Source organism: Leptonotus elevatus, chromosome 5, assembly GCF_054856555.1.
Source record: "Leptonotus elevatus isolate MCC_2025b chromosome 5, RoL_Lele_1.0, whole genome shotgun sequence".
Taxonomy (NCBI): domain Eukaryota; kingdom Metazoa; phylum Chordata; class Actinopteri; order Syngnathiformes; family Syngnathidae; genus Leptonotus; species Leptonotus elevatus.
The window spans coordinates 6177031-6196893 of NC_141243.1; the positions used below are offsets into that span (position 1 = coordinate 6177031).

Sequence of the window (19863 nt, forward strand, 5' to 3'; positions counted from 1 at the left end):
CCCTTTCATTTTCAAAATGAGCGATTCCTTTAAACGGAAGTTTTCCGATAAGTATTTCCGGGTTGTTGTCACGGACGCTTAAGATGCCGGAAATAACAAAAACGACTGCACGGGACATTATTCTCGTTGATTAACTACGATAATTTATATTATGATAGATTTGTAATGTATTTTCTAGGAAGAAATTCGTGCACCAAGTCAGTTTTGATTTCTTAATGTGCTTTTTGGAGCCGTGATTGTGAACGGCAATGTTTAGGCGGAATTATTTAAAATGCAACCATGTAACGGTTTAAATGTTACATATTCAATTTGAATTCGCTAAAACATTGTTATTTCCACAAGCCTGTGTTTGTAATATTGCCTACTTGTGCTAAATTGACCGAAGATGAAGTTGTTTACGTGTCGCCGTCCTGATTCATATTTCATCGCGAGGAGATCCTAAAGGAGGTTATAATTTGGAAGGTAAGAAATTAGAATTACCTTGATTATAATTTATCGAATGCAGTGACAGTAAATAACCCTAGGAGATGTCAGACTTTACAAACCAAGGTCCCTCCCTCTCATGTGTGACTACCCATCACACAAAATGTATTAAATATTGCACAGAATAATATTTCAAATAATGAAATTAGTAAGAAATACTACATGCCTGTTCAGCAGTTTGTAGTCAGTTTCCTTTATTTGTATGCAAGAGAGCTATTTGCATTGGTGTGTGTGTGTGTGTGTGTGTGTGTGGAGGGGGGTCATGTGGTTGGGGTGGCAAAGGGGGTCACAGACAGTATGTGGTTATTTTATTATTTTATTTAAATCCTTTGTTGTTGCTGGATCTTGTATTTTTGCATTGAGAAATGTATTGGGAAAAATATATTAAAAGCACATAGACTATATTTTGCGCATATGTTTTCATATTTTGTCATGTCTGGTTTTAGAAGTGTGTGATCCTATCTGGCCTCCCAGTAGTCTCCCTCTCATCATTTAAGTTGCCTATCACTGCTTTAAAATGTCGTCCGCCTGCTTAAGCTTTTTTACAGACTTATTTTTGAATGAACGATTAAAAGATCATGCAACACTGTGGAGTAGTGATTAGCATGTCTGCCTCACAGTGCATGTTATTTATATACTCTCCAATTGCCCATAGATGTGAATGATTGTTTGCATGTGCCCTGAGATTGGCGGGCGCCGAGTCCAGGGTGCATTGCCTCTCGCCTAAAGTCATTTCATAAGTACAAGTGATACAGAAAATGAATAGTTAGAAGCTCGATCAATTTGTTTTTCTGACATTTTAATGCATTATCTCTTAGTGGTGCACTTAGTGAAATACTAACATAGGCTAGCAGTGCATATACATTGCATCATACCGGTAAAATATAATAAACCTGCCGGTACAACATAATTAACCTCACACCCGTGTTACCCTCATGTAGAGACAGAAGTGGCAAATACTTAAGTGCTGCGACAAATTTCACTCCTATTTGGTGATGTCAAATCAATAGAAAGGTTTTGTGGATGTCCTGCCTTGGTGAAACAGTGACGGTGAAACGTTGCACCCCTATGGTCAAGCATACGGTCAACCTATGTTGCATTATTATGTTAAAATATACACCTGTATAATTTATGGTGTTTCCTTATATCTCTGTTCGGTCCGCCTTTTAAAACAATGTTGACATTGGCTCGACATGCTCTAAGTGGCTTTAAAGTGGCGGCCTCGGGGATGTGCTGCTAAATATTTCAGTACAAACTCGTTACTTCAAATGAGCCCGTGCCGTTAGCCTGGCTGGGGCACAGAAAAGAGTGATGGTATTGTGTGTGAGTGTGTATGTGTGCACGGCACACGCGCATACTCTATTAGCTGTTGAGTTGATGTGTCAAGAAGGCAAGTGTCTGCTCCAGCAGTCCCAGTAGCGGCACTGGGAAGCACACTGGGGCACCTTCAACATCTGCTATGTAAAGAGCTAATGACACCAAGAACGACTGCTACATGTTTTCATGTGCTGTACTAATAAGACCATGTGTGCCGTCTTCACTATCAGGACAGCTACACATGCATACTGTAATATATCAAATGCAGGATACCTCTGACAGTTTAAATGGAAACAGAACAGTGCTATCTTTTTTTTTAAGTCCATTTTTTTTAAACGAAATGTTTTGTATTAGATATCATCAATTTGTGGATGTCTATAAGACGATGAATGTATTTTTGTTAACGGAAACAGCACTACAACCTGCCACAGCCAAACACTACTGGTCAGGTAGTGTGCCAGGTTTCATGAGTGACCGACTCAAATTTAGAATAGCAGATTAACTGCATCACATTGCACAGATATGGCCGATCTACGGAAGGGTATTGCATTCACTCACAAAAAAAACAACTCCTGTTTTTCTGACAATTTTTTGGGGGGGGGCTTTGTTTTTTGGAGGATTTTTTTTTTAAATTTTCTGTTTTTCTGAATATTTTTTTCTGTTTTACTGAAATTTTTTTGTCAAAAAAAATACTCAGAAAAACAGGGAATTAAAAAAAAAACAGGATTTTTAAAATTTGTATTTTACCTCTGAACTCCAAGTGACTTGTTGCAGACTCGCTAATAGCGGAAGCAGACACTTTCCCGTATACCTCCATATGCAATAAGATGGTCATGTTTACTTACTGGCTCTCTATATTGTATTGTGGTTTGTTCTCTAATCTCTGAGGGAAAACCCTTTAAAGAAAAATATTCAGAAAAACAGATGGAAATATCTTTTTTTTTTAAACAGAAAAAAATAGGGGGAAAAATTTCAAGAAAACAACAAAAAAATACTCAAAAAAAACAAAGCTCCCCCCCAAAATTAGTCAGAAAAACAAGACTTTTTTTTTTCAAGTGAATGCAATACGCTTCCGTACCAACCAAACATGCTGTATGATAGTGTATACTTATATAACAGTGTACTTTTATTGTTCCCTCAAATTCACTCAAAACACAGCCATTAATAGCTAAAAGCCTGGCAATTAAAGTGAGTACACCCCTAAGGGAAAATGTCCAAACTGTCAATATTTTGTGCGGCCACCATTATTTTCCAGCACTGCCTTAAACTCACTTGGGCATGGAGTTCACCAGAGCTTCACAGGTTGCCATTGGAATTCTCTTCCACTCACCCATGATAATATCACATGGAAACCTTACACTCCTCCACCTTCCATTTGTGGATGCTCCAGAGATGTTCACTAGGGTTTAGTAGGGCTGCGCATCTCTTCTAATTTCCTCAATCGATTTGATTTCGATTCACAAGAGTTCAGTTAGATTTCATTTTTTTCCCAATTCGCTTCGATTCACTTCAATAAAATATTGATTAATTATGGTATGTCAATTATTTTATTTTTTTAAACAAACATTTTGCGGAGGCAGTAACTGGTTAAATTATCTCATATGAAAGTAACACGTGCTACGATCACTTACTCGTTACACAAACATTGACATCAGCAAGGATGTGATGAAAATATTTTCATAATTCTATTTCAATAATTGTGGATATAAATTAAAAAAATATTCTGAATTGTCATAAAATGCAATAAAGGTCTTTCATAAATGTAAGAACATACTTTTAAATGAATGCAAACAGTAAATTTAAAGAAAAGAGTAAGATTTTAAAAAATGGCCTTTAAATGTATTTGTATTTTTTTACAATAATTTATGGGAAAAAGTTATTAAAATAAGCGATCCATGGTTTTATGAATCAGTATCAGGCTCGAAAACTAAAATTGATTCGATATTGATTACTCAATTTGTTTTAGGGTTTAGGTTTGGGGACATGCTTGGCAATATTAGACAAAAACTAACACACAAAAACCTCATTTAGTTTTGACCCATCATCCAATTTTTAAAATTGCCGGTTTGTTGTACTGAGGTTGAAATGGCCATTCCAATCAGACCTCAAAATTTGACAGAACGTCATTTTTGGGAAATTTCGTCACGTATCTGTAGTAATAATAATAAAACAACACATTCTATGCACGGCAGTGTGTGATGTGTCACAACAAGTGTGGTTGAATGTGTGCTGCTCACATATACACACTGTCTGGTTCAGGCTTTATCATTGCACTGTTGAGTTTCCTAATCCATAGAGTGAACAGCTTCCCCTTAAGCAATAGCTGCTTGCAGACGTCCTCTCAGGCGGTGGTGCAGATGGAGCGTGATGATGACAGAGGGAAGAAGAGAAGGAAAAATAATAAAGGACAAGCTTAACTGGTGGGGCTGTCAGTGTGGGGGAAAATAATATTTGTCCACTTGGACAGGCCTCCCTTTGTGCAGGCTAAATGAATGTTGAGCTTCCTGTCTGCCCTGTCAGGAAGAGTGGCATCGAGTGTGCGCAGCAGCGAGGAAGCGGCGCGCAGTACGGCGAGCTGTTTGCCGTTTGACAGGGATTATTAAAATCAGAGCACATGACGACGGACCGAGCGGCAGGCGGAGTGTGAGAAAGCCAAATTGACACAGACACTCTCCATTACCTTCCACTTGACTCTGCTTAATGACAATGTTGATGTGAGACCCAGTGATGCTACACAGGTGGGGGATTGGCTTTTAGCGGGAACGTTAAGCACCACAGGGATAAGGGGGCCTGTTGGCCCCTCGGCTCTGGCATAGCCATAAGGAGAAGGGCTGTTTATTTAAAGGTTCAACTGAAGAGGATCTCATTATTTTGGGAAGTGTATTTTTCCTCGGCGTTAACTCGCTCTTGTGTCAGTAGGTAGAATTGGTTGGAGGGAATGCATTCAAATCAGGGGTCGTCTCTGTGCAAATGATCTTGTGAGGGCAGAGGCTGCAGACTGTCTTTGTCAATGATAACCTTCCATTTGTTTCAGGTGCAATTGATTTTGTAAGCCCCTAATAAGACAATTGTCTGCGGATGTGTCATTTGATTGCCAACCACTTGAGTGAGTGTTTGTTCTTGACAGGCGGCCACAATAATACCACACTGCAGGGATCGTCAATCTACATAGTTGATTTAATCCTGACACCTCTCGCACTTGTCTTTGATGGTATTTTGTGTCACAAACTGGAGCGTGTCATGCTTTTGATGATTTTGTTGTCTCTCTCTGTAGAGCAGCATGGAGTGGCCGGAAGATTTTCCCGAAGACCAAGCCTTTGTTGAGCTGGTGGTCCCTGCGCTCTCCGGTGACCTAGACTTTGAGCAGCTCATCAAAGACACAGAAGAGAAACTCAAACTCAATGCCAATAGGTCAGTAACAAAACGTAAACAAATTTGAATCAAAATAATACACAGTGTTGCCTTGAGATACTTGTGTAATTTTTTTTACTGTGACCATGCCCATAAGTCAAAACAATCATACCTCAAATCATATTTCTCCCATGAAATTAATGGAAATTTAATTAATTGAATTAATCTATTACAGCCCACGCCTCGAAAACACACACCTTTGATTTTTATTTAATTTTTAATTTTTTTTAAATAAGGAAAAATAGCACTCTATAATATTGTTCTTTATAAAACATAGAGTAGTGACATAATTAAATATAATGTAACAAATTAAACAGTTTGTGCTGCAAATGAATTCAGTGTGTTGCTACTTCTGGTGTGCCCACCTTGGCCACCGGGAGGCAGTACTGTATATAACAGTCATGCAGACACAAACAAAGAAGAAACAACTTATTTTTCTACTACAAATCCGTAATTTTCTGTAATAGTATTTTTTTAAGTGAAGAATACAGAATGTATGCATCTTCATGTGTTCTACCATTTGTGTTCAGATATCTGTGCCTTATTAAGGGACAATTTGCAGTTTTCAAATGTGCTACACTTTTAAAACTGCTGGGTTTGTAAACCAACTTGGGTGAAATCACTGATCTGAAAATATGACTGGATAGCCGATAGGCCAAGAATTTTGAAGTCGCTAGACCGCCATATTGCTCCTCCCAAGAAATGTTTCTCGGCATACAATCCTATACATTTACAGTATTGAAATTGGAGAATATTTGACTTTGTAGAAACAGCGTGATTTATGATATTTGAACAAAAAAAAAAAGGGGGGTCTTCAAAGCAGCACATACCTTCCACTTGTTAATTTATATATATTTTTTACTTGTTAAAAAATAGTGGTTGAAATAATACTAATTTTATTACCAATCTTCAGGTTTGAACAACTAAACTAAAAGCAGTGAATTTCTGATTAGACTTGAAATAATAGCTCTCCAATTATGACAATCACTTTCTATAGAGATTCCATTGTAGGCCTACTCCATTTTATTTTCATGGCTTGAACTTGTGTAAAACTGTCTTTCCCAATTAAATGGGAATTTTAGTATGAATATGAAAACACGATGAAGATTTAAGTTTACAAGCTTTGAAAACCAGTTTGATAGCGGGGATTTAGTTTTAGAATACACAAATAACTGATTTACAGTCAGAGAAGGACACAAATGTTCTGCTAACGATTGCTACCATTTACACAGCATAAAACTAATAAAATTCTTGGTATTACAGTGTTATCTGCTCCTTTTATTTAGCTTCATGAAACACCTGAATATTTAGCAGAGAAGTCAGTGAGTGTCTTTGTCTGCCTGTTAAGCCAAAAGATGTTAGACTGATTCCAACACTAAAGCATTATGTGTTATCCTTGTAAGATTTGTAAGAAAGTCATATATTGTCTCTTTTTTTCCCCCCTTTACTCGAGTTCCAAAAGGCAAAAAACAAGAATAGTGCATCTTTCATGGTTTAAGATTTACTATTATTTCATGCTTACAAGACAGCAAATATCTCTCTGGGAGCAAAATATGAGGCTGTTTAACACCAAAATGGTTATATCTGACAGAGTGACACTATTGTATTGAATTGTTCACAATAAGGGCACAGCTAAACAGGAAAACCATCAATCCAGTTTACTTCACTGACCACAATATCAAATACATCTTCTACAGGAACGGTACGAAACTACATAAAATCAATTATTGAATTGAAATAATCTCCGTTAGGGAGGTACAGTATCAACTTTGTGGAAGATGTTGCAATGGCAAGGCAATTTTCACGCTCAAATATAGAGCCCAATATATTAAAGTGGAAGTTAACCTTGAACATTTCTTGACAGTAATATGTTATGTGACCTCACTAGTCTAAACATGACATTCTGATTGATTAATGTTACATTTGTGGAATATGAGTTGCGAAGCAAAATCCAGCAGTTTTTGTCCATCTCAGGAGGCGGCCATTTTGCCACTTGCCATCAGCTAAAGATGACATCAATGTTGCTCAGGGCTCAGGCAACGGCCAATCACAGCTCACCTGCTTTCTGAAGCTGAGCTGTGATTGGTTGTTACCTGAGACCGGATCAACATTGATGTCATATTCAGTCGACAGCAGGTGGCAAAATGGATGCTCCCTGAGGTGGATAAATATGGCTGGATTTTGCTTCATAACTCATATTCTGGAAATGTAATATTAATCAGAATGTCATGTTTAGACGAGTGAGGTCTCATGTAATGTATTGTCACACAATGTTTCAGGTTGACTTGACTTTTTTTTTTTAATTCATGAATCTCAATGATTAAATTCAAGGTTGAAGGTACAATATAGAATTTGTTGCTGATCCACATTAGCAGTGTTAGACCTTAATGGTTGCACTGACTGCCATTCTATTTCATTCCATGTAACATGGGAATAAGACTACAGATGGTTCCTCTTCAGAAGATTCCAAGTCCAGTTGGCACTATTACACAGAGCATAAAAAACACCGGATCCCCTGCTTTCCCCCAAAAAATAAATTAAACGTTAAAAGTGCACACACCAAAACCCACTGTGCAATCCTACTTAGAACATAGCAGTCAAAAGTACCGTGTGTTTCGATGACAAACTAATGCTTTCAAAGACGGAGGAAAAATAACTTTAAACAATTAAGCTTGAATTGAATGTAAGAGACTGAAAAGATAGAAATGTCTGTCAATGATTGCACAAATGGATTGATAAAAAGCAACGCATGGGGAGAAGAAAAAGAGAAATCTATATTTCAGGTCTTTTATCGTTTGAGGCGTTGTGCGCGTGAGGGCAGATGATGAAGGACAGGCTAAATGTAGCAAGTGAACAAAGGCTCACTCTGGCACCGTTAATGTCTGGGACTCTCTCTCTCTGTCCCTCCCTTTTTCTCACCCTCCCTCTCTCTTTCTTTCCTTCCTCCTTCTAAATGGGAACATAATAATTGAAGATTCCACATCTTGAAACGAAAACCCTTGGGTAGGTAATTCAAGGCTTATTACTGAAGGCCGGGCCATTTTTCTGCTTTCTAAGCATTAAAGGGTTATTTTGTGTTCCTGCAGATGGGAGAGGGATAACCATTATGAGAACAAAGCATCTCGATAATGGAGAATGGGGCGAAAAATAAGGCAATCCTTTGCTCGCTATGGGGGTCCACTGGTCAGCGTCTCTGTCAGGCTGTTGCTACATAGCGTTCTGCCTGCCTGCATCATGCTGTACCCTTTCTGCCAAAACCTGGCAAACATTTTTTTGCTTCAACTCGGGTGGGCTCTCCAACCACACACGCACACTCAACTCATATCTACCGCCACCTAAGTGACTTATCAGTACTTGGGATGAATTACGGAAGTGTAGGAGTGGAAATTATATCCGAAAGAAAGCGGAAACGGTGCAAGCTTGCTCATGTGAAGGCCTCCGACCTGATTGCTCGCGACTGTCTGGCTTTTGAGTTCTCAAATATCCGAAATCTGCCCCAGAGCTGCTTCCTAATTGAAGGAGATTAAGATAGGCTGACAACAGAGCTGGTTCCCTCAAATTGAAATGCTGTAATCCATTAGTTTTCATCAGATGGGACTATGGTGCGGTGTGGCCTCGGGTGGCTCGTGGTTGTGCATGACCCACCAGGGATAGGCCCCTAATGAAGTTTTAGCACAGGTCAGGAGAATTCAGCTAAGATAAGGCCCGTTGCCACTCTCAAATTGCTAGGCTGTGTTGGGAAGTATCAGGTGCTTGTGATTATCAGTATTTTACAATCGTGTGCAAGATTTTTGTTTGGTTTTGTGTTCACTGACCAGATCAGCCTTATCGGTTCTCTGGTGGCAGTGAAGGCTGGGAGGTGAGGGCACTAAGTGGGCCCAGGCCAGGTCAGTGTCGGATCCGTTTTCAGGGTGTTCATTCAACCACAGTTGCTCTGATTCCCATTACAGAATGGGCTCCTTTGATGAAGGCGATATTTAGCTCTTTTGGCATTGACTGGAGTTGGGGCTTATTTGAAAAGGATCTTGCTATTGCCCTTACTTGCCTCCACCCACCCCCTCCCACCTCTTGTAGGCAAGCAGTGGGGAGCAGAGCGCGACAGACAGCCCCATAGCAGCCCACCCACACTAAATTAATTCTGACAAGGAACTTAAGATAACGTCAAAGCGCTGACTAATCGTGGGATTGGGTTTCTGTAAGTCAGGGAGCTGTGAAATGTGCCATCATATCTAATAAAAGACCTCCTTGCTGCCTTTCTATTGCAGTGATGCTGAAGGTGGGGGGCGGGGAGGAGGAGGGGGGGTGGGGGTAAAGGAAAGTGGCAGGGGAGGTGGGGGTTGACTGTCTAGCTAGGCCGATGTGAAAAACAATTAGATTGCTCTTAAGCAGCGTGAGTGCGAGGAGACGACGGATGTGTTCGTCAAGATGCCAAAAGAATCAATTTTCCTCTTGCTCACGGGGTCTTTTGTTACGGGCCTTTGCCATCACATGTTATTGTCATCCTTACCCGAACAGCTCAATGGCTTTATTTACTACAGCTACTTTGTTTTTTTTTGTTTTTTTTATGTGCCTTTGCCCAGCGTCTGAGCTGCTGCCAGGGGAAGTTGTGGGGACGAGAGCTAATCCTGCCAAGTTGATTAGGCTGCAGGTAGCTTTCACACCAGCAAGCCAAAGGTCACAACATTGTGGAGAGCTGGATGGACTTCCTGACACAGGCCATCCACATTGACTAGATAACTTATAGCACATGTCTGTAAAGGGGGCTAATCGAAAGGTGCAAGTGAAGAGAAGCAATGAGGAAAGTGCAAGTTTTTAAGAAGGAAAGAGCAAGTCGAGAGAGTATAGCCAATGCTTGAAAATTTTGTTAGAAACATTACATAAATGGATGAAACCAATTCAAGTCCTCCAAAATGAACGATCATATTCCTCGTTTTACCATGCACCAAAATCCGACCAATTGTTGCATATTGTAGTTTAGCGACCTCTACTGGCCATGTTAAATGGCAAAAAAATACTAAAGTGAACCATAAGTGGCATTGATGGGACTCGAACCCGGGTCGTCTGGTCGTAAGATGAACGCCTGTCTTACTGAGCTAACAGGTCAGCAATGATCTTACTGTTTTTCTTTAGTGTTGGACCGGGTTCGTGTCCCATTAACTCCACTTATGGGTCACTTTACTATTTTTTCGATATTTAACATGACCGATAGAGGTCGCTAAACTAAATTACGTCACACTTGGTCATAATTTCGCATATTTTCAAAACGACAAAAATGTATGAGGCGGTATTAATTGGAGGACTGTCTCAATCAATTAGATGTCACATTAGCTGTTACCAGTTTTATTGTCATAGTGCATAAAAGCAAAGCTGTAGAATATTTTATATAATTGAATATAAGTGTATTTACTTATGTTTAAAGTGGTCCTGCTCATGACACTTTGCTGTTAATTTCCTCGCAGGTTAAATTACATACACACTGCAATCCAAGTGGGCTTTTTTGTGTGTACCTTTTTACAGTCTTGCAGTCCTATATGTAAGGCTCTGATTCAGGATGAAGAGGGCTGAAGTTGCCCCTTAAATTTGTCTTATCAGAAGCCTAGCATGGAGAGGTGCTGCCAGTGTATAGGAAGCATGCAAAATGTAACAAAATGACTCACTTGCCAATATTGTAGTGACACTGTGACAGAGCTATTTCTCTTGGGACACAATGGCTCTGTTAACGTACACTTTGGACAATGTTTGGCCTTGGCAAGGTATTTTTCCATGTATCAAAGGTACAGATATATTCCGAAGCTGTCTACTGCCAAGTAAATACCACCCCAATTTTACCCCTAAACATACTTCATAGGATATACTATGAGTCTGTGACTCATTTCATCATATAACGTCTCCCTGGATCCGAGACTAACAAGCTAGACGTCTGGCAGTTAAAACTGACCTCAGCTCTGTTGTAAAACTCATATCGGAATTGTACTTCATTTATGTGTTGTGCTTTTAATGAACTTGAGTGACTGACTGAAAAGTGCACTACAGATGGAGGCCCATTTCAAACCTGCTGTCTGTTTGAAGCTCTGGTGTGGAGCCCAGAACCCGAATGATAAACATACACCAGCTTCTGTTCTTAAGACTTTGTATAGAACAGGCATCTGACAGAAACATATCATTCTTTTCGACTAACATGGGAAGTTGTTTTTCTAAGAAAACTTTTTTTTTTCCATTATTAGATCAAATGAAAAATAATAAAACCTAAACCTAACAAACCGCTTGCGCATGTTTCGAGAAAATGCACTTTCGCAAACTGAAACATGCCTACCAACAAATACGATAGTGATAAAAAGCTAACACTGAGTTGCTCCAAACAGCTATTTACACAAGACACATAATCAGGCCTGTTTTGAAGATGGCATAGGGGGAGGAAGAGGTAGTTAAAATGGCAGTGTTGATTCTAGAGCACAGACGTTTGGACCAGTCTATAACATTTTATCCCTTGCGATTTTCCCCTCTGAAATGAAAGTGTGTCAGATTGAACGCTTATTTAATGTGTTGCCATTGTAAGACATCTGGATGTGTTAATGGCCCAGGAGCAGGCAGGAGGCAGTTTATAGACCCACAGTTGGGGGATGAGCGGTCTGATGGGGAAATGAGCCCGTACCGTGCGATTCACACAGTGGCACACACATGAATACACATAGGTACATTAAAATGATTTATGTTTTTAGTGAATCACATTATCACCATATACTCCTTATTTATTAGACTTTTAGTGTTAATTATTCAGCATATAAAACAAAGAAATATGTGCAAAAAAATTACACCGCAACTAATCAGCTCCGGGACACTGGTTGAAAATGTTTTCCCGTTGGAACTTGGAAGTAATGAAAACAGAAATGATTATATCTAGGATCTGATTGTTGTCATCATATAAATCTTTATTAATTCTGGTGGAAATATTTTCAGTCACAAATGAACATTTATAATTGTCATAGTAAAAGAAAAAAAAACTCAACTCTCAACTTCATGGATTATTTTTTCCATGAATAGAGCTGCTCAAAAATGTCCATTGGATTTATTAAAAAAAAAAAAAGCATTTCATTTGCCATTTGTCATTTGTCAATGTCATTTCTAATCTATCGTGTTGAAGTGGAAGCAAACAAGTTGATGCACTGTGTTAAGAGAGTATGTGTGTGTGTTTGCCAAGGAAAATAGTAAGACGTGAGATGGCAAAAAGCATGTCTCAGGCGAACTCAACTTCACACCAGCTGCTGATATATGTGTGCACTGCATCTGCCTTCTATCTTCTTACGACAGACACAAAGCATGTGAGGACCAACTGTGATGCGGACTGTTGGTCCTGATATTGCATGTTTAAGATGGTGTCCATGTGTTTGGGTTACTTTCAAGTGGTTGGTTTTTGTACACTCTAGCGGTAAGAAATCTCCCAGTAGTTGTTTTATAGATACCTAGCCATAAATCTTAACAGTCACACACTCGTTGGCAAGTTGTGAGTTACAAAGATTTATTGGCAATATAAAAGCAACATGCATCAAATGCATACCTAGCCTATCAGTAAAATTTAGTAGAATATGTGGTGTTTTTACTCTCATGGATGGATTTACTGTCTGTAGTAGCTGTCTTGGGTGTCCAGTTATGCAATTTATTTGTGCCCCTCAGTATTGAACAGCATCTGGTGGAGCTGCAGGCTAAAATGGGAGACGTACGTACAAGTGAACGTCCACCAAGCCCCACGGAGTGCCTGCAGTGGTTCAATCTCAAAATGCTCAACAATGTCAGCACGGGACACCAGGAGCTCATGTCCTTCTTCACTTGCTTGGTAATCACAATATTGACACTGAGTGATGGAGAATATTATATTAAGATGAATTATTCTGAAAAACAATCTGATTTGACAGATATTGAGACTACTGAATTTACTATTCATAAATCATGCGAAATATTGGCTTGCTGACAGATAAGTGGTTATCAGAATGAAATGATAGTTTTGATTTGCAAAGTCCTTTCTATGTTGAATCTTTCCAAACATTTCCTTGTGCAAATTTATTTTATGTTAGCAAAGTAACGTATCATTAATTTTGAGAGTGAACATGAGGGCAATTTTAAGAATTATGATTACTGATTATTTCACCTGTCATTGAATTCTGTTAAATTTGAAAATTTCAATAAAAAAATAGCTTTGATGCTTTCATTGGTATTCATTGTTGCAATAATAAATACATTAAAATCTCATTTGCAACCAATTTCCAACATTTGTGGAGTAGTCTACCACTGGAAAGTCATAAAAACAGAAATTCAAAGGTTTCTTTTTTTATTTTACACTGTTGGAGTGCATTTTATTTAAAAACTTAACGTAATGTTAGTATAGAGCACATCCATGGCATGTTTTTGGGCTCATACTTTTTTTTTTTATGGGAAAACATGTCAAACTATTATTTGATTTTTTAAAAAATTTATTTTCTTTTTAGCAAGATTACCTGAGGTCAAAGGAGGAAGGAAGAGAGGATGCGACACTGCATCTATTACTGAACCTCTCATCCCAGAGGGGTATCTGCTTCCCTTGTATCCCATCTTCATCCTTGTCTTTCTCTCAACTCCTTTCCACTCCCTTTCCCTTGATACACACAGTCAAAGATGATTCTACATCCGAGGTAATGCACATTCTGCGTATTGTCTAAGTTGTAAAATGAATATATTGAGAGACTAAACGTCACTTTGGTTGAATTTTTTGTGTAAGATCCAGGTAGCATGGGAAGATGTCCGTCTTCAGCTCCGCTGCTATCTGTTGGAGCGGCTGTCTACCGAAAGCCCGGCGACTCGAGTACCCTCCTTGTCCATTACTGAACGAGTCCACTGCCTGCAGCAGCTGTGTTTCTTGTACCCTGAGTGTGAAGTGCTCACTCATTACCAGGTAACGGCTACTTATGAACAAGATTAAACAAATATATACATAAATCGAAAGTGTTCATAAACACTTTATAAAAGTAACCTGGCCAGCTAGATTGCTGCTAATGCTAATTAGCTAGTGGTAATGCGAAAGCATTATTGTTGTATCGTTTTCAGTCAGAGCTGTGATCTTGACCTCGAGTAATACGTGTGAAGCATTTTTGGGTTCAGCAGCCAAATTGTGAACCTACTATGTTAATATAAAAATAAAAAATAAATATATATATATATATATATATATATATATATATATATATATATATATATATATATATATATATATATATATATATATATATATATATATACATATTTTCTTTTGGCTTTCTCTATCCAGGGACTAAGAGGCCAAGCCATGCTGGCTCTTCTGCACTCCGCCATGTCTTCCAGTCCAGGTGGTGTAACTGGCTTTGACAGAGTGTCTACGGCCTTCCGCTCGGTGGTCCCAGCTTTCACCCAGGCCCTAACAGAAGACCTCCACGTCCTTCCGAGAGTAGTTGAGCCGCACGCCATCTTGAGCTTTCTAAATGCATCCTACCTCCGCCCTGTAGCGAGTGAATTGTCCTGCCTGATGGAGAGAGAATGTGAAACAGCCTTGCGGGAAAACACTATGCTCCGCAGCAAGATAAAAAGATACTCATCAAAGTCTCGTGCAACAGTTGGTAAGTACCGTTGTACTCCTCTTTTAACACTGTTGAGTTAATTCATTATTTTCTCTCTCTTTGTTTGAGTCCTGTTTTGAGGGGTTTATTTAGATGTGCTACACTGCTTTTACCATCATTAACCTTTAAAGGTTTCTTTTCTTAATCTTCACTTTTCCATTACATTCCAACTGTCGTGTGTGAGGCTCTGAGCCAAGATCCTTGAAAGTGATTGTCAGTAACTATTCCCATTGTAATTGCTTTCCTCCTTCCTATTTGGCTCACTCTCCTCTCTTCACCAAGCAAGAGAGCGGTGCAGCACCTCTGAGGTCAAGGCTCCTTCGACTCAAACTACTTCTAAACACTTTTAATACGCGTTTAATCTTTAACAGGTAAGGACTGTGAAGCATATCCAAGGTCAAGTCCATTCAGGAGGACACAAATGAGAAATTAAACCCAAACCATTTTTCCTCTTCCAAGTAGTGTTATGGTCTTATAGGACCGAAAAAGTGAAAACAAAAGAGTTGCTGCAATAGTTTTCGGCGCAGATTGGTGAGTGGTAGAAAATTCAGAATGTCAGCGTGATGGCACTGACACCGATGTCATAGCCTGAGACTAGAGAAAAGTGTACTTTTGATACTTAATTCCCTGCATATTCCCTTTGTTTCATATTGACTTATTTAGGACTTGCTGACGGTAAGGCTGTGCCACAAACAAACAAAATCTAAAGCATGTGAGCCATTGTTTACTTTTTCAAAAATTGTGCACATGTCAGTTTCCCTGTGGAACAGCGCGAAAAGCGTCTTTACATCTGCCATTCTTGGATAAACACGCCGGCAGCCTTGCCTCGCCTTTTCCCTCTGTCTCTCCCTCTCTCTTTGGTTTTCGCCTTCCCCTCTGCTTAAACGTGAGATGAGAGGAGGCAGCCAAGATAATTGGCCATGCGTCACTCGGCCTGTTTGATCACGTAACGTAGCGGAGGCTACACACCTACGTGCCGCTCAACAAACCGTCAAATGTAGCACCGGAGGCAGAACACGGCTCCAAAGGGAACGAGGGACCTGTGTTGTGCAGTTTTGCTTGCGCTCAGTTGAGGTGTTTGCGTGTGTGTATGTGTGTGTTTAACTATCAGCTGCAACACAGCTTTGAGGGCTACAGCTGGGATTACATTTTGTGTAATCACCCTCCCCTTTCTTTTCCCTTTCCCAAAAAAGCTTGAGAACCCCCATGTTCACCACCCAAATGCCCGTGGCTCTTGTTGAGCCACAGTTTGAACAGCGATGCATAATCTGCTTTCACACTTTACTGTCTATACTGTATGCTACGCCCATAATTGTCAAGACAATTACGGCTATGCCCATAATTGTCAAGACAATTACGGCTACGGTAACACAAAATGATTCTATTTTCATAAGCATCCGATGACTCGTTAGATGTCACTGTCCTCCCCTGCTGCGTTATTGTTGCTTCCTGCAGTGGAGGCAGGCGGTAGGTATATTTTGATAAGAGCGATGCCTGGGAGACTCTGCAGGCTCCCAAGGGAGCAGCGATGTCTGTAGCATCAGCCACTGTCAAACCACTGAACCATTTAACAGCGTTCAACGGCAAGATCTGCCATCTCTTTTTAACCCTACTGCCTCAAAGGCAGGCGCTGACATTGTACCTAGACAGATGTGAAGGCTTTAACGTTCACGAACGCGCTTCCTGCAGTCTGCGTATGTCCTTTCATAGGTAGAAAAAGGAAAAATGTCCATATGCTGTAATAACATTTATTATAGGGATGCTCGATAGTAATCTTTTTTCAGACTGATAACAGTACGAGTACCAATATTGATAAATACAATGACATAGATATCCTAATATAGCATTTTTCTATAAAATTGCATGAAATGAATGACAATTTTCTATTCTTCCAATTTCTATTTTCTAGTTCCTGGTCGTAAAACGAGTACCGATACCTCGAAATAAGGTCAACCTGATAACGATACCTGGTATTAGTACTCTGCCATCCCTAGTCTTTATGATTAAAAATCATATTAAGGTATAAAACAATGACGGCATGATGAAGTACACTATTTATAATTAATTGAAAAAAAATCACATAAGTGATCATTGATTTTCTTGTACAAAGGAACAGTAATGATACATAAAATGTCTTTGTTTGTCCATCCCCAAGAGCAGTGGTGTGCAAAGCTCACTAAATGCCTGGGGTTAGTGGCAATTTTCAATGCCCTCCAAAAATATCTATCTATAAATTTGTCGACGGGTGTGGTGGTGCAGACATATATATTTTTTTAGGCTGGTTATATGGGTGGACATGAGTGCATGTAGGTATTCAGTCACCTTTGATCAAATGTGGCCTACTCAGAAAATTGCCTGATAAAGAATCATTTTATATCTATTAAAAAAAAATATATCTATCATTCAATTTCCAATTGACATTCCAGTATGCATGCATGGTCACATGAACATCAAAGACTTTCTGTGCAACTTCCCTGCATGCACACATCTCATTTATTCCCTAACAATAGTCCACGGGGTGAAGGCGAACTTTTAAAATTCTGTTCAAACACTTTGCAACCCCATTCTGATAGAGCTGATTAGAATTCCACTTTCACTAATTTTCCCGTATGACGACGTTGGCAGGTCCCTATAGATAAAAAAAAAATGAATTGAGTTTGAACATGTACAACGAGCACATTCACTCACCCCCAGCATATCCCCCCCCCCCCCCCCCCCCTCACCCTCTGTCGCTCTTTGAACTCTTTCTTGGTGAAAGCGCAGCAGCCTATTCAGTGGGGAAAGAGGTTGTGTAGTGACGTGAGGAAGCTCGGCTGAGTCGCTGCCTGGCAGTGGAGGTGCTTGTGGGGATTGAGGCTACTTGGGAATGGCGTTTGTTAATATTTAATAAGAGCAGCTCCTCACTAGATCATATCTCTGCCTGAGTTTATACACACTGTCAGCCGGGGACGTGCAACCGCATCCTGCCATGTAATTATGTGTGAGGAAAATGGTGGGGGTTCTGTGCAATTTCTATGTACTCCTGAGCATGTGTGTTGGGTGTGTGTGTGTGTGTGTGTGTGTGTGTGTGTGTGTGTGTGTGTGGTGCTTTCGGTTTAGAGATGTTTGTCTATCCTGGTAGAGTACGACGAGGCTGTTTTCAGTAAGTTGAGTGAAATCAAAGACAATTATCTTTCCCACCCCATTGGGATGTGTATTATGTCTGCCATTTAATGTTGCCCTCCATGTGACCACAATGGGCTTTTGTGCATTACTTTTGAAAACGCTCAAGGATATGAACACTTTTCTGCTAGCTTCTATTGAGAGAGCAATGACAAAAATGACGAGCTTATCGAGAGCAGCCCGCACGTTGCGATAAAGAGTCTATCTGGTTCACAGAAGACTTGAAAATAATAATGCAAGCAAGGGCACCGAACAACTATTTTTTTTTTTTAATGAAAGGCTCCCGTAGCCAAATCCTCTGTGTTCTTTGTGCAGGTTGCTTGGGTCAAGTAGAGTAGGAGAGATTGACATGAAATTAAAGTGCCATCACACCACAAAGAGAAACAAGGACAGACACATGATAAAAAAGTAGTTGTCATTCTCAAATATTACTCCCCTGTCACTCTTAACCATTACAATCCTTCTTTTCGCACAAGCCAACTCAATACAGATATCAAGTATTGCTACAGTACCCTTCCGTGAAGGACAGGTAGCTTTCTGCTGCGCCCTAGGTGGGCAAAGCCCCAAGGAAGGACCACCAGGGCTTTGGTTGCTGTGTTTATGTGTGTGTGCATGTGTCGGCATCCATATTTGGGAATCACAGCAGGAAGTCTCCCATAATAAGGCTGTCTGGGAGAGCAGTGGGCCGGAACTGACAAAGAGGAGCCCAGCTGTCACAGGGCCGAGCGGGCCAATCCACTGTGGCTTATAGCCTCCTTCCACGCACTTTCACCGACACACAAACACACACGTTCGTTTACAGGTGCACCCAAGGTACACATAGTACTCTGCTTGACACCCGGTGATATGATTGCACAAGGTTGGATACTCAGCAGGACACAACAAAGGTGCGAAAAAGCCAAAGTTGGATACTGTAGCCACTTTTTGCTTCCCAATATGCTCCGCATCAAAGCAGTTCTGAGGGAGTAGTTGTTCTGTAATTTAGTAGGGGTGCACCGATCGATCGGCCGGGATCGGTTTCAGCGGCAATTACCTTAATTTGTGGGATGGGTGATGGGCCGATCTTTTAGAATAAAACCGATCTTGTCCATCGATCTCATCTCCCTCCACAGAGGTCTGTAAATTCGGCCAGTGTCCTCTTCTGTTGCGAGATGACTAATAGGCTTTTCATTTGCGAGAACTACTTAATACACAGTTCACAGGTATTGATCAATGTTGTACAATAAAACAAGATTGGAACATTAAATGTTTAAGCTGTTGGTTATGAAAAAATAGCAGGTCAGACTTTTTAAAGACTGGCAGATGAAAATTTACACCAAAATGTACTTTGTTTATTTTCCCCTTAATGGTTGATTCAGAATTATGGAGTTTGACCTGGAATGTTGGAGTTCGTTTTGGTGTATCAATCACCTGTTTAATATGTGATATCAATGAATCTGCTTACCCTTTGCCCATTTCCTGTACAGCTGGCATCTATGAATTTATATAATACGTAATGCACCTTGACCTTTTATTGTGCATGATGGGATACAATTCACTGGCCTTTATGAGCTGCTTCTACCTCATTGAATTACAACTGTGGCTAAACATGCACCAGAAATCACCTGTAAAGTGCACGCATCACACGCCCATTTGCCCAATGTGCTGGATGTATAGAAGCTAGTGGGCAATGTGGCAAGAGGGGGTCAGGACAAAGTCCCGGTGGTCCGATTTACACATCCAACAGGCAGAATGAGAGGAAGAGCCAAAATGGGGAAGCGAGTGTGAGGCGCTATGCTGGAAAGAAATTAAATCAGTGGCCAAATTATTGCATGATTGCCCATTCCCCAAAGACTTGGGTATCATTTGGTAGAAAGTGTCTCATAATTGG

The 19863-nt window shown here is 40.0% G+C and overlaps 1 protein-coding gene across 2 annotated transcripts in view; it reads left to right on the plus strand.

The window, feature by feature from the left end:
• The first annotated feature begins 82 nt into the window (after positions 1–82).
• The window catches only part of kiaa0825 (KIAA0825 ortholog), a 124936-nt gene continuing 105155 nt past the window's right edge, over positions 83–19863 (plus strand). For both annotated transcript variants that reach the window (XM_086076597.1, XM_086076598.1), the window contains exons 1-6: positions 83–462; positions 5075–5211; positions 12883–13042; positions 13692–13874; positions 13961–14134; positions 14507–14831. In XM_086076597.1, coding sequence (XP_085932723.1) covers positions 5081–5211; positions 12883–13042; positions 13692–13874; positions 13961–14134; positions 14507–14831 — 973 coding nt within the window. In that variant the 5' untranslated portion in view covers positions 83–462; positions 5075–5080. The remainder of the gene's footprint in view (positions 463–5074; positions 5212–12882; positions 13043–13691; positions 13875–13960; positions 14135–14506; positions 14832–19863) is intronic.